This window comes from Dreissena polymorpha, chromosome 8, assembly GCF_020536995.1.
Source record: "Dreissena polymorpha isolate Duluth1 chromosome 8, UMN_Dpol_1.0, whole genome shotgun sequence".
In the NCBI taxonomy this organism is placed as follows: Eukaryota; Metazoa; Mollusca; class Bivalvia; order Myida; family Dreissenidae; genus Dreissena; species Dreissena polymorpha.
Window position 1 is genome coordinate 23,779,174 of NC_068362.1, and position 11,899 is coordinate 23,791,072.

Below are 11,899 nucleotides of genomic sequence, written 5' to 3' on the forward strand. Positions count from 1 at the left end.
CTTGGATGAGTTCAAAAATGGTTACCTTTGCTTGAAAAACATGGCTGCCAAGGGGCGGGGCATTTTTCCTTATATGGCTATATATGGCTATAGTAAAATCTTGTTAACACTCTAGAGGTCACATTTATTGTCCTATCTTCATGAAACTTGGTCAGAAGATTCATCCCAATAATATCTTGGACGAGTTTGAAAAGATGCCGGTAGGTTTAAAAAACATGGCCGCCAGGGGGCGGGGCATTTTTCCTTATATGGCTATAGTTAAACCTTGTTAACACTCTAGAGGCCACATTTATTTTCCGATCTTCATGAAACTTGCTCAGAAGATTTGTGCCACTGATATCTTGGATGAGTTAAAAAATAACAACTTTTGCTTGAAAAACATGGCTGCCAAGGGGCGGGGCATTTTTCCTTGTATGGCTATATACATGGCTTTAGTAAAATCTTGTTAACACTTTAGAGGCCACATTTATTGTCCTATCTTTATAAAATTTGGTCAGAAGATTCATCCCAATAATATCTTGGACAAGTTCGAAAATGATGCCGGTTTGTTGAAAACTATGACCGCCAGGGGGCGGGGCAGTTTTCCTTTTATGGCTATAGTAAAACCTTGTTAACACTCTAGAGGCCACATGTATTGTCCTATCTTCATGAAACTTGGGCAGAAGATTCATCCCAATTATGTCTTGGACAAGTTCGAAAATGATGCCGGTTGGTTGAAAAACATGGCCGCCAGGTGGTGGGGCATTTTTCCTTATATGGCTATAATAAAACCTTGTTAACACTCTAGAGGCCACATTTATTTCCCGATCTTCATGAAACTTGCTCAGAAGATTTGTGCCACTGATATCTTGGATGAATTTAAAATTGGTAACCTTTGCTTGAAAAACATGGCTGCCAAGGGGCATTTTTCCATATATATGGCTATATATGGCTATAGTAAAATCTTGTTAACACTCTAGATGTCACATTTATTGTCCTATCTTCATGAAACTTAGTCAGAAGATTCATCCCAATAATATCTTGGACGAGTTTGAAAATGATGCCGGTAGGTTGAAAAACATGGCTGCCAGGGGGCGGGGCATTTTTCCTTATATTGCTTTAGTAAAACCTTGTTAACACTCTAGAGGCCACATTTATTTTCCGATCTTCATGAAGCTCAGTCAGAAGATTCATCCCAATAATATCTTTGACTAGTTCAAAAATGATGCCGGTTGGTTGAAAAACATGGCCACAACAGGGGCGGGGCATTTTTCCTTATATGGCTATAGTAAAACCTTTTTAACACTCTAGAGGTCACATTTATTTTCGAATCATCATGAAAATTGGTCCGAAGATTTTTCCCAATGATATCTTGGATGAGTTCGAAAATGGTTTTGGTTGCTTTTAAAATATGGCCACAAGGGGCAGGGCATTTTTTCTAATATGGCTATATATGACTTTTCTAAAACCTTGTTAACACTCTCGAGGCCATATTCATTGTCCAATCGTCATGAAATTTGGTCAGAAGATTTGTCCCAATGATATCTTCAGCGAGTTTTAAAATGATTATGTTTGCTTGAAAACGTAGCTTCCAAGGGGCGGGGCATTTTTTCATATATGGCTATATTAAAATCTTGTTAACACTCTAGAGGCCACTTTTCTGTCCGATCTACATGAAACTTGGTCAGAAGATTCATCCCGATAAAATCTTGTACAAGTTTAAAAATGATGTAGGTTGGTTGAAAAACATGGCTGCCAGGGGGCAGGGCATTTTTTCTTATATGGATATCGTAAAACTTTGTTAACACTCTAAAGGCCACATTTATTTTCCGATATTCATGAAACTTGGTCAGAAGATTTGTCCCAATATATCTTGATATCTCAGGTGAGCGACTTAGGGCCTTTCAGGCCCACTTGTTTAAAGATAAATCTTGTAGGATATAATGCGTTGCATGTTATCAACATTTTGTCATCTAAAACACTATTTTTAGAGAATGAAGAAAGCCAAGACCCCTGACTGAGTACAGTTTTCAAGAGGGAAACCTAGCCAGATGTATGAATATGGAACCATAAGATGATACCCACTTTGCCTGTAAGCTCTAGAACAAAAGATCAATTACCTTGCACTAGAAAGTCTCGCGAAAGCGCTACAAACATTATATAGTAATAATTGTTTACCTCCCTGAACACTAAGTTCACAAGTCGAGCTAGATTGTATTCTGGTCACTTAAGTTCTTCATCATTTATTGAGCATAGTCAACATTTTGCTTGTAACAGGCAACAGTGAAATGTATGTTTACAAGACTTTGTCAGTATGTTATATATTGGCAATATCCAGGCCAAGTTAGAGCCTGGGTCAATCACTTTAAAACTAATTCAGCGCCCTCACACTACTTTGGGGGAAGGGGTCCGCAGCCCTTAGGAGGGGGAAATTTTCGCGGCGTTTCCCTTTTCGGGGGATTTTTTTACTTACTCTCTCATTATTACATTTGTACATGTTTGCACTATATTCATTGCATTTGTCATAATTTAGTATGTTTGAAAGATTAAATTGAAATAGAATTGAGATATACATGTAATAATCATGAGACACATCTTTCTATTAAAAAAAATATTTTTTTTAGGGGGAATTTTTCCCCCCAAAATGGGAAAAAAGTATACTTTTCAGGTGGGGGACTGCCGCCGAAATTCGGCGGCAGATTTGATAGATTGAGGACCCTGTAATTTAACAGGTCAAATTTTAGAAAATCTGTGTAACTATGTTAGAAGGCACATTTATGAATCAATCTTGATGAGAAATGGTCAGAATGTTAAATAAGGCAAAAACAAGGCAAATTTTGTATTTGGGTCAATTTGAGTCAAAATTGGGTCACCAGGTTAAACTTTTTTTTTAATAATTACCATTTTAAAGCCTTTTTTATGATTCAATATTGATGAAACTTGGCCATTATCTCTGTTTAAAATATATAGGCCAAGATAAACTATGGGTGAAGTGTGATGAAAAACTAGGTCGCCGAGTCTAATTTCAGAAAAACCTTGTTACCATATGACAAGTCACGTCATATGATATCTTGAAGAACATTGTTCATAATTATACGCCCATTACCATTGGTAATGGGGGCCATATAGGAGTCACTTTGTCTGTCTGTCTTTTCAGTGTTGGTTTTTCGGTCTGTCCCAAAAAGTTTATCCGATCTTCACCAAACTTGGTCAGAACTTGTATCTAGATGATGTATATGTCAAGTTTGAATATGGGTCATGCCGGGTCAAAAACTAGGTCACGGGGTGACTTAGTGCCTTTTAAACCAAAAGTTTGTCCGGGCCATAACTATTTTTTGTAAGATTTTAAAATGACTTGCAGTTGGTACATTTGTTCATCATTGGACGGTGTGTCGGGTGAAAGAATTACGTCTAGGTAATACTTTGAGTTCAAAGATCAATTGCTTGTCTGGGCCATAACTATGTCATTTATTGTGAGATTTTAAAATCATTTGGCACATTTGTTCACGATCATTGGACAGTGTGTCCTGCAAAATTACATCGATATCTCCAAGGTCAAGGTCACACTTTGAGTTCAAAGGTCAAAAATGGCCATAAATGAGCTTGTCCGGGCCATAACGTAACGTCGTTCATTGTGAGATTTTAAAATCATTTGGCACATTTGTTCTCCATCATTGGACCGTGTGTTGCCAGAAAGAATTACCACGATATCTCAAAGATCAAGGTCACACTTTGAGATCAAAGGTCAAAAATGGCCATATATGAGCCTGTCCAGGCCATTATGATAACCATGTCGTTCATTCACGGCCGTTAATCACGCGCGCCACCTCTTTTTTGCGATGCATTAATAAATGAGCCAATGCAACTTCCGAGGTGGCGCTCAGGCCCGGATGTTTTGAAATTTCATGGACAACTTGACAGGGTGATTAGGTTTAATATGTTTGTAAAACATATTTCGCATTATTTTTACAATCGGGCAATGTAGTGCGATTCAGCGAAGATTGAGTCGTCTAAAAATGTACAGACACGTGCATTCTCAACCCATTTAAAAACGTGAGAACCTTTATAAGCTGTGGCATGGTGGAGTTTAAAAAGCATTCCGATGAGTTTTTCATGTGTGACGAGAAAATATCCACCCAATTAAATCACCAACGGCATCAAACGATTGCGTACAACATACATTAGATGCTGCATTCACAAAAATATTGGCTTCTTTCCGACGTAGAAGATAATTTTGCATCTTTCCAAAAGAGATGGAGCCAATGCTAAGGAGGTGGCGCTAATGATAGGAGGTGGCGCAAATGCAGGATGCTATCAATTAACAGTCGTATCGCAATGACATTATCACATGACGTAGATTTGATAGATAATGATATTTTTAATATCAAATTTATTTTTCAACGTGCATACGAAGGCCCAAATCTTTACAGAACATAAACACAATCTGTAATAAATATTATGTAGTTTTTTTAAATATATAAGTGATCAACTCAATTAAGAGGTCACCAACATGAATGAAACATAGTGTACGGTGTATAACAACAATTTGTAATACTCAATCAAACCAATTACTTAATGTTCAATATTTTCAAAATAATTCATCGACATCAATATTTGTATACAGTATGAAAGTTCACAAAATTAATATAAGATGACACTTCTTCTTGAAACTATGTTTTGTGGCCGTTAATCCAAATGCTTAATTTACTAAAAGACCAAGGTCAACAAATCTTAATTAGGCTCGGTTATGTTGTTTTTCTCACTATTAACTCCAAAAAATGAAGATAGCTCGGGTTTTTTCCGTTGACATTTTTGTATAAAACATGTTAAATGTTGTTGTCTTACAAAAACGATCGTTTAAATCCATCAATACATCATTAGAAAACTACTTTTTCTAATTAAAACGCACGCGACTCAAATGTGCTGAAGTAGTCAACTTACTAAAAATAATGTAAGTCCTATAAACATAATAGAAAGCATAACATAAAATACTTCACTTTAAATTAGCTATAAATGTGCTTTGGCGCCACCTGCTAATCTGAGCGCCACCTCCTTGGCATTGGCTCCATCTCTTTTTGAAAAATGCAAATTTATCTATTAGATCGGCTAGAAGCCGACGTTTTTTACAGGTTCAAAGCAATCGTTTTATGTAATGAGCGATTTAATTGGCAGGGTATTTGCTCGTCACACAGGCAAAATACATCGATTTGCATTTACGAATTCTACCATTCCACAACTTATAAAGGTCCTTACGTTTCCAAATAGGTTGTGATTGAATTTTTCTGTACATTTTTAAATGAATTTATAATCGCTGAATCGCACTACATTGGCCGATTTGTTAAAATATTGCGAAATGTCTTGAAAATCATATTGAATCTAATCATCCTGTTAACATATCCGTTAAATTTCAAAACATCCGGGCCTGAGCGCCACCTCGGAAGTTGCATTGGCTCATTTATTAACGCATCTCAAAAAAGAGGTGGCGCGCGTGATTAACGGCCGTGTCATTGTGAGATTTTAAAATCATTTGCCACATTTGTTCACCATCAATGGGCGGTGTGTCGCGCGAAAGAATAACGTCAATATCTCCAAGGTCAAGGTCACACTTTGTGTTCAAAGGTCGAAAATGGCCATAAATGAGCTTGTCTGGGCCATAATTATGTCGTTCATTGTGAGATTTTAAAATCATTTGGCACATTTGTTGACCATCAATGGACGGTCTGTCGCGCGAAAGAATTACGTCATTATCTCCAAGGTCATACTATGAGTTCAAAGGTCAAAAATGGCCATAAATGAGCTTGTCCGGGCCATAACTATGTCGTTCATTGTGAGATTTTAAAATCATTTGGCAAATTTGTTCACCATGGCATCATTGGATGGCGTTTCATGCAAAAGAATTACGTCGATATTTGCAATGTCAAGGTCACACTGTAAGTTAAAAGATAACAAATGGCCATAAATGATCTTGTTCGGGGCATAACTATGTCATTCATTGTGAGATTTTAAAATTATTCGGTACATTTGTTCACAATCATTGGACGCTGTGTCATGGGAAAGAATTACATCGATATCTCCAAGTTCAAGGTCACACTTTGAGTTCAAAGGTCAAAAATGGCCATACATGATCTTGTCCGGGCCATAGCTATGTCATTCATGGTGAGATTCTAAAATTACTCAGCACATTTGTTCACAATCATTGGACAGCATGAACAATATTTTGTGTCAGTGCAGCATGTGGGGCTATACGTCACGTCGAAAAAAAAACTAGCTTACAAAGTCAATATTCAGAATTATAGTTATAAAATCCCAAATGCCATTTTTGTGGGTTATTTGGATTGAACTTTGTCAAAATGCGCTTATGCCTCTGGTAGGATGGCATAAATCAGACTGTCCATCCATCTGTCTGTCAGGAATTCTATTTTGGGAGTTTTTTACCTGATTAACATGAGCTACAATGACAGTTTCTGGGCGTTTTTGCTAAACGCTTGCAGATATATACCTGATTTTTTTGGTGAATGTCAGTCTATCTACATGACTTGCAGATCAAGTTTAAGTTTCGTTCTGGCCCATATATTTTTGTACAGGCCTTTTTATGCACCTGAAGGAGGGCATATAGTGATCGGTCCGTCCGTCTGTCTGTCTGTCTGTCTGTCTGTCTGTCTGTCTGTCTGTCTGTCTGTCTGTCTGTCTGTCTGTCTGTCTGTCTGTCTGTCTGTCTGTCTTTCCGTCACACTTTGCGTGAATGAGCTTGTCTGGGCCATAACTATGTTGTTCATTGTAAGATTTTAGAACCATTTTGGCACATTTGTTCACCATCATTGGACGGTGTGTCATGCGAAAGAATTATGTCGATATCTCCAAGGTCAAGGTTACACTTTGAGTTCATAGGTCAAAACTATGTCATTCATTGTGAGATTTTAATATAACTAGGTACTTTTGTTCACAATTATTGGACGGTGTGTCATGCGGAAAAATTACGTCGATATCTCCAAGGTCAAGGTCACATTTGAAAGTTGAAGTTCAAAAGTCATATATGACCATAAATGAGCTTGTCCGGGCCATAACTATGTCATTCATTCATTGTGATATTTTAAAATGACTGTACATTAGTTTTGTTCACAGTCATTGGATGGCGTGTCATGCAAAAGAATTTGTTCAAGATGTCAAAGGTCAAAATGACCATAAATGATAATGCATAATAATTCTAAAACATCGCCATAAATTAGCTTCTCTTGATTTGTGACAACAGCATGCAAATGTTTCGGTGTCAATGCAGCATGTGGTACGTCACGTCTGTGACAAAGCTCTAGTTGGTGTGTGAGTCATCCTGCACAACTTGCAAATCAAGGTTGAGTTTTTAAACTCCAAAGTTTAGTTTTTTAGCTCACCTGATTGCTCAGGTTAGCTTTTGTGATCGGTCTTTGTCCGTCGTCTGTCCGTCCGCCATCCATCCGTTGTCCACATTTGGTTTTTAAACACTCTAGAGGCCACATTTCATGTCTAATATTCATGAAACTTGGTCAGGAGATTTGTTCGTATGATACCTCGATCGAGTTCGAAACTGGGTCATGCTGGGTCAAAAACTAGGTCACTAGGTCAAAAAAGAAAAACCTTGTAAACACTGTAGAAGACACATTTCATGCCCAATCTTCATGTTACTTTGTCAAAATGTTTGTCTTAATGATATGTTGGTTGAGTTTAAAAGTGGTTCTGGTCCATTGAACAATATGGCCGCCAGTGGGCAGGGCAGTTTTCCTTATTTGGCTATAGAGAAACCTTGTAAACACTCTATTTGCCACATTTTTTGTCTGATCTTCATGAAACTTGGTCAGAAGATTTGTCCCAATGATACCTCGATTGAGCTCGAAACTGGGTCATACTGGGTCAAAAACTAGGTCACTTGGTCAAAAAAAGAAAAACCTTGTAAACACTGTAGAAGTCACATTTTATGCCCAATCTTCATGTAACTTTGTCACAATGTTTTGTCTTAATGATATGTTGGTTGAGTTCAAAAGTGGTTCTGGTCTGTTGAAAAACATGGCCGCCAGTGGGCGAGGCAGTTTTTCTTATTTGGCAATAGAGAAGCCTCGTAAACATTCTAGAGGCCACACTTTTTGTCCGATCGTCATGAAACTTGGTCAGGAGATATGTCCCAATGATACCTCGATCGAGTTCGAAACTGGGTCATGCTGGGTCAAAAACTAGGTCACTAGGTCAAAAAAAAGAAAAACCTTGTAAACACTGTAGAAGTCACATTTTATGCCCAATCTTTATGTAACTTTGTCAAAATGTTTGTCTTGATGATATGTTGGTTGAGTTCAAAAGTGGTTCCGGTGCGTTGAAAAACATGTCCGCCAGTGGGCGGGGCAGTATTCCTTATTTGGCTCTAGAGAAACATTGTAAACACTTTAGAGGCCACATTTGTAGGTCCAAATCTTACAAAAACCTTGTAAACACATGTAGAATTAGCATTACTTGAAAATGTTTGCATTGCAAAAAAAACATGCAAATGATCAGTACTCAATCAGAATTAATCATATGCTCACACTGCAAAAGTTAACAGAAGAGAACCAATTTAATATGCTCTAGAGATCTGAATTTTCAACTACCGGTAAGCACTAAACAAGGCCTTGTAAAAAAAGGTGAGCGAACTAGTAGGGCCATCTTGGCCTTCTTGTTTAATGTATGTGTTGTTTCGAGACAAAAGTGGAATGATGCTGGCATCTGTGCCCTATGGACACATATCTTGTTCTTGCCAATATTAACACTTGGTCATGCATTGTAAAAAAACTAAATCAGTAGGTCAAATCATTTACCCTGTACTTTGTACCACAGATTAGTGATTTAAAGTCACCACAGCTTTCTTTTTTTGGTTTAGGTTATTTGCTTTTCTTTCAGATTGTGTGTTCCACATAACTAAGAAAGTAAAAAGAACATTTGATTAAAGTTTAAGAACTTAATTACTAGTATGTGATCTGATGATCTTTGGTATAGTAATAATAGAGGGTGTTGTTACATAACGGCTGTCTTTTGGATATGAATATATGTTTCATGTAGCAGATTTTTCATACATGTATTTATAATAAATATTAGTGGGTTCTTTAAATCTGATTTCCCAGAGGCTGATTGAAGCTTTTGACTTTGTTTGAATGTTATGCCATGTTTATTTTGCTGTCTTAGACTGAGGAGAATGCAACAAGGACTATGAAATGGACTGCCATGTACACAGACCATGCAACAACATACAGGTCAAAGAGGTGGTGCAGTGTTTATCTTATGCATGTAAACAGAATTGTTACTTAACAGATCACATGAGTATACATGCAAGAGAAACACTGTACAAGTGTGAGGAGTGTGATTATGCATGTGACCAGAATAGTGACTTGACAGATCACATAAGGACACATATAGGAGAGGGACCGTACAAATGTGGGGCATGTGGTTATGCATTTAAAAAGAGTGGTCACTTGAAGAAACACATGATGATACATACAGGAGAGAGACCGTACAAATGTGGGGTGTGTGGTAAAGTATTTAAAGTGCGTGGTAACTTGAAGAAACACATGAGGACACATACAGAAGAAAGACCGTACACGTGTGAGGTGTGTGGTGAAGCATTCAAACAGAGAGGTAACTTGACGAGACACATGAGGACACATACAGGAGAGAGGCCCTACAAGTGTGACGTGTGTGGTGAAGCATTTAAAATTCGTCATACTTTGAAGAGGCACATAAGGATACATACAGGAGAGAGACCGTATATGTGTGACGTTTGTGGTGAAGCATTTAAAGTTCGTGATAACTTGAAGACACACATGAGCATACATACAGAAGAGAGACCGTACAGTTGTGAAGTGTGTGATGAAGCATTTAAATTGCGTGGTAACTTGAAGGCACACATGATGATACACTCAGAAAAGAGACCACAAGTGTGAAGTGTGTGATGAAGCATTTAAATTGCGTGGTACCTTGGAGACACACATGAGGACACATACAGGAGAGAGGCCGTACACGTGTGAGGTGTGTGGTGAAGCATTTAAATTTCATGGCAACTTGAAGACACACAGGAGGATACATACAGGAGAGAAACCGTACAAGTGTGAAGTGTGTGGTCAATCATTTAAAAGCAGTGGTTTCTTGAAGACTCACACTAGGATACATACAGGAGAGAGACTGTACAAATGTGAGTTGTGTGGAAAAGCATTTATAACAAGTGGTGACTTGAAGAGACACATGAAGTTGCATCCAGGAGAAAGACAGTACAATTGTGCAGCGTGTAGTTTTGCATGTAAATAGTTGTCACTTGACACAGCACATGAGGACACATACAGGAAAGAGACCGTGCATGTGTGAGGTGTGTGGTCAATCATTTAAAAAGAGTGGTCACTTGAAGAAACACATGAGGATACATACAGGACCGTACACATGTGAGATGTGTGCTTATGCAGGCAACCATATTGGTTCCCTGAAGAGACACATGCGGTTACATAAAGGAGAAAGACCCTATATGTGTGAGGTCTGTGGTCAATTATTTAAACAGAATGTTCATTTGAAGAGACACATGAGGGCACATACAGGAGAAATTCCATACAAGTGTAAAGTGTGTGATTATGCATTTAACCAAAGTGGTGACTTGACTGATCACATGAGGATACATACAGAAGAACAAGTGGTTTCACAATAATTATACTGCATGTCATTAGTAAGATTATGTTTTATAAATGCAGTTTTATTGCTTACAATTTTTAATTTCAGTTTGCAAACTATTTTGACACATCTCTTTAAGATCTAAGTGTTTATTTTTTACACTTCTTCAGATTCAATGAAGTAGATTAAATAGGGTAACATGCCATGTATAAAATATTGAATGGTTGAAACTTGAATCAAATATGATTCTTTAGGCAATTATATGCAAGACAATAATGCATTGAAGAGCTGAAGGATGAGGAATTATTATGTACAACTTATATGTAAGTAATTATGAAAGAGTGTTCAACTTGTTATTAAATACCGAATAGACGCTTTCAGGTTTTCCAAACTTTTTGAAGAAGTACTATTAACTCATCTATAGTCTTAGAATTTTTTGGATTCTTTATACTTCTGAAACAATCCAGACAAATATGACAAAAATATCCTACTAAACTTCAAATGATTGACTAACATTCGAATGTGTTAGAAACAATCTCTAAAAAAAACAGTATTTAACAAATTACAGTAGCTTCATGTACATTAGGAGCATGCATTACTGACCATCTGTCTGACAAGTGTCCAACCTATATGAAATTAGAAAAGTTGTCTGACAGACTCTTTGATGATTCTGAATCGTTTGGATTCGGACATTCTATATTATAAACATTTTTGTTAATAGTGGTTAATAGTTTAATATTGTTGTATATTCATTCACCTGTCCTGGTTAGATACCAACATGTTTGCAATGATTCATTTTCCCAAACATCTTTTACAGAGTTAAATAATAAGCTCAGAAATTATTGGGTTAACCACTTATTGAGGGGGTCATTGGCCAGTGGCCCATTGGCAATTCTTATTTCCATCTCAGTTTTTGATGTGGTAAACATTCTTAGTATTCTGAAAAGCCCATCTCCATAGCAACATGTCTCACTTTTCCAGTGTCTGAGGCTGTCAATGTAAACAACAGTAAACGGTATGCATGGTGACGGTTTTACTATAAACATTTATCAAGGGAACCCCTTTCTTCTGTTGTCTGTTATTCTGTGCATCTGTTAACTTTTTCTTCTTTCAACTTCTGACCGCTGGCAGGTTTTTTTGAAACTTCATAAATGATTCTTGGTTAACCTTCTTTCAAAAAAAAATTCATGTCTGTCCATTGTATTTGTAGGTAACCAGAGCTAAAAATAGATTTTGAAAATGAACGCATAAAATCTCTAAAACTGCAAGGTTC

The 11,899-nt window shown here is 37.2% G+C and overlaps 1 protein-coding gene across 1 annotated transcript; it reads left to right on the top strand.

The window, feature by feature from the left end:
* The first annotated feature begins 1,972 nt into the window (after positions 1-1,972).
* On the top strand, positions 1,973-10,663 carry LOC127840384 (gastrula zinc finger protein XlCGF7.1-like). The gene is made up of 3 exons (XM_052368795.1): positions 1,973-2,071; positions 9,160-9,861; positions 10,428-10,663. The coding sequence occupies exons 2-3, from the start codon at positions 9,189-9,191 to the stop codon at positions 10,661-10,663; spliced, it is 909 nt and encodes a 302-aa protein (XP_052224755.1). The 5' UTR covers positions 1,973-2,071; positions 9,160-9,188.
* The last annotated feature ends 1,236 nt before the right edge of the window (positions 10,664-11,899 follow it).

Excerpts from the sequence above, each read along its gene's own strand:
- LOC127840384 (XM_052368795.1), top strand. The coding sequence starts at position 9,189 with ATGGACTGCCATGTACACAGACCATGCAACAACATACAGGTCAAAGAG. Across the intron at positions 9,862-10,427 it reads TGAAGCATTTAAATTGCGTG|GCAACCATATTGGTTCCCTG; the intron begins GTAACTTGAAGG and ends GTGCTTATGCAG.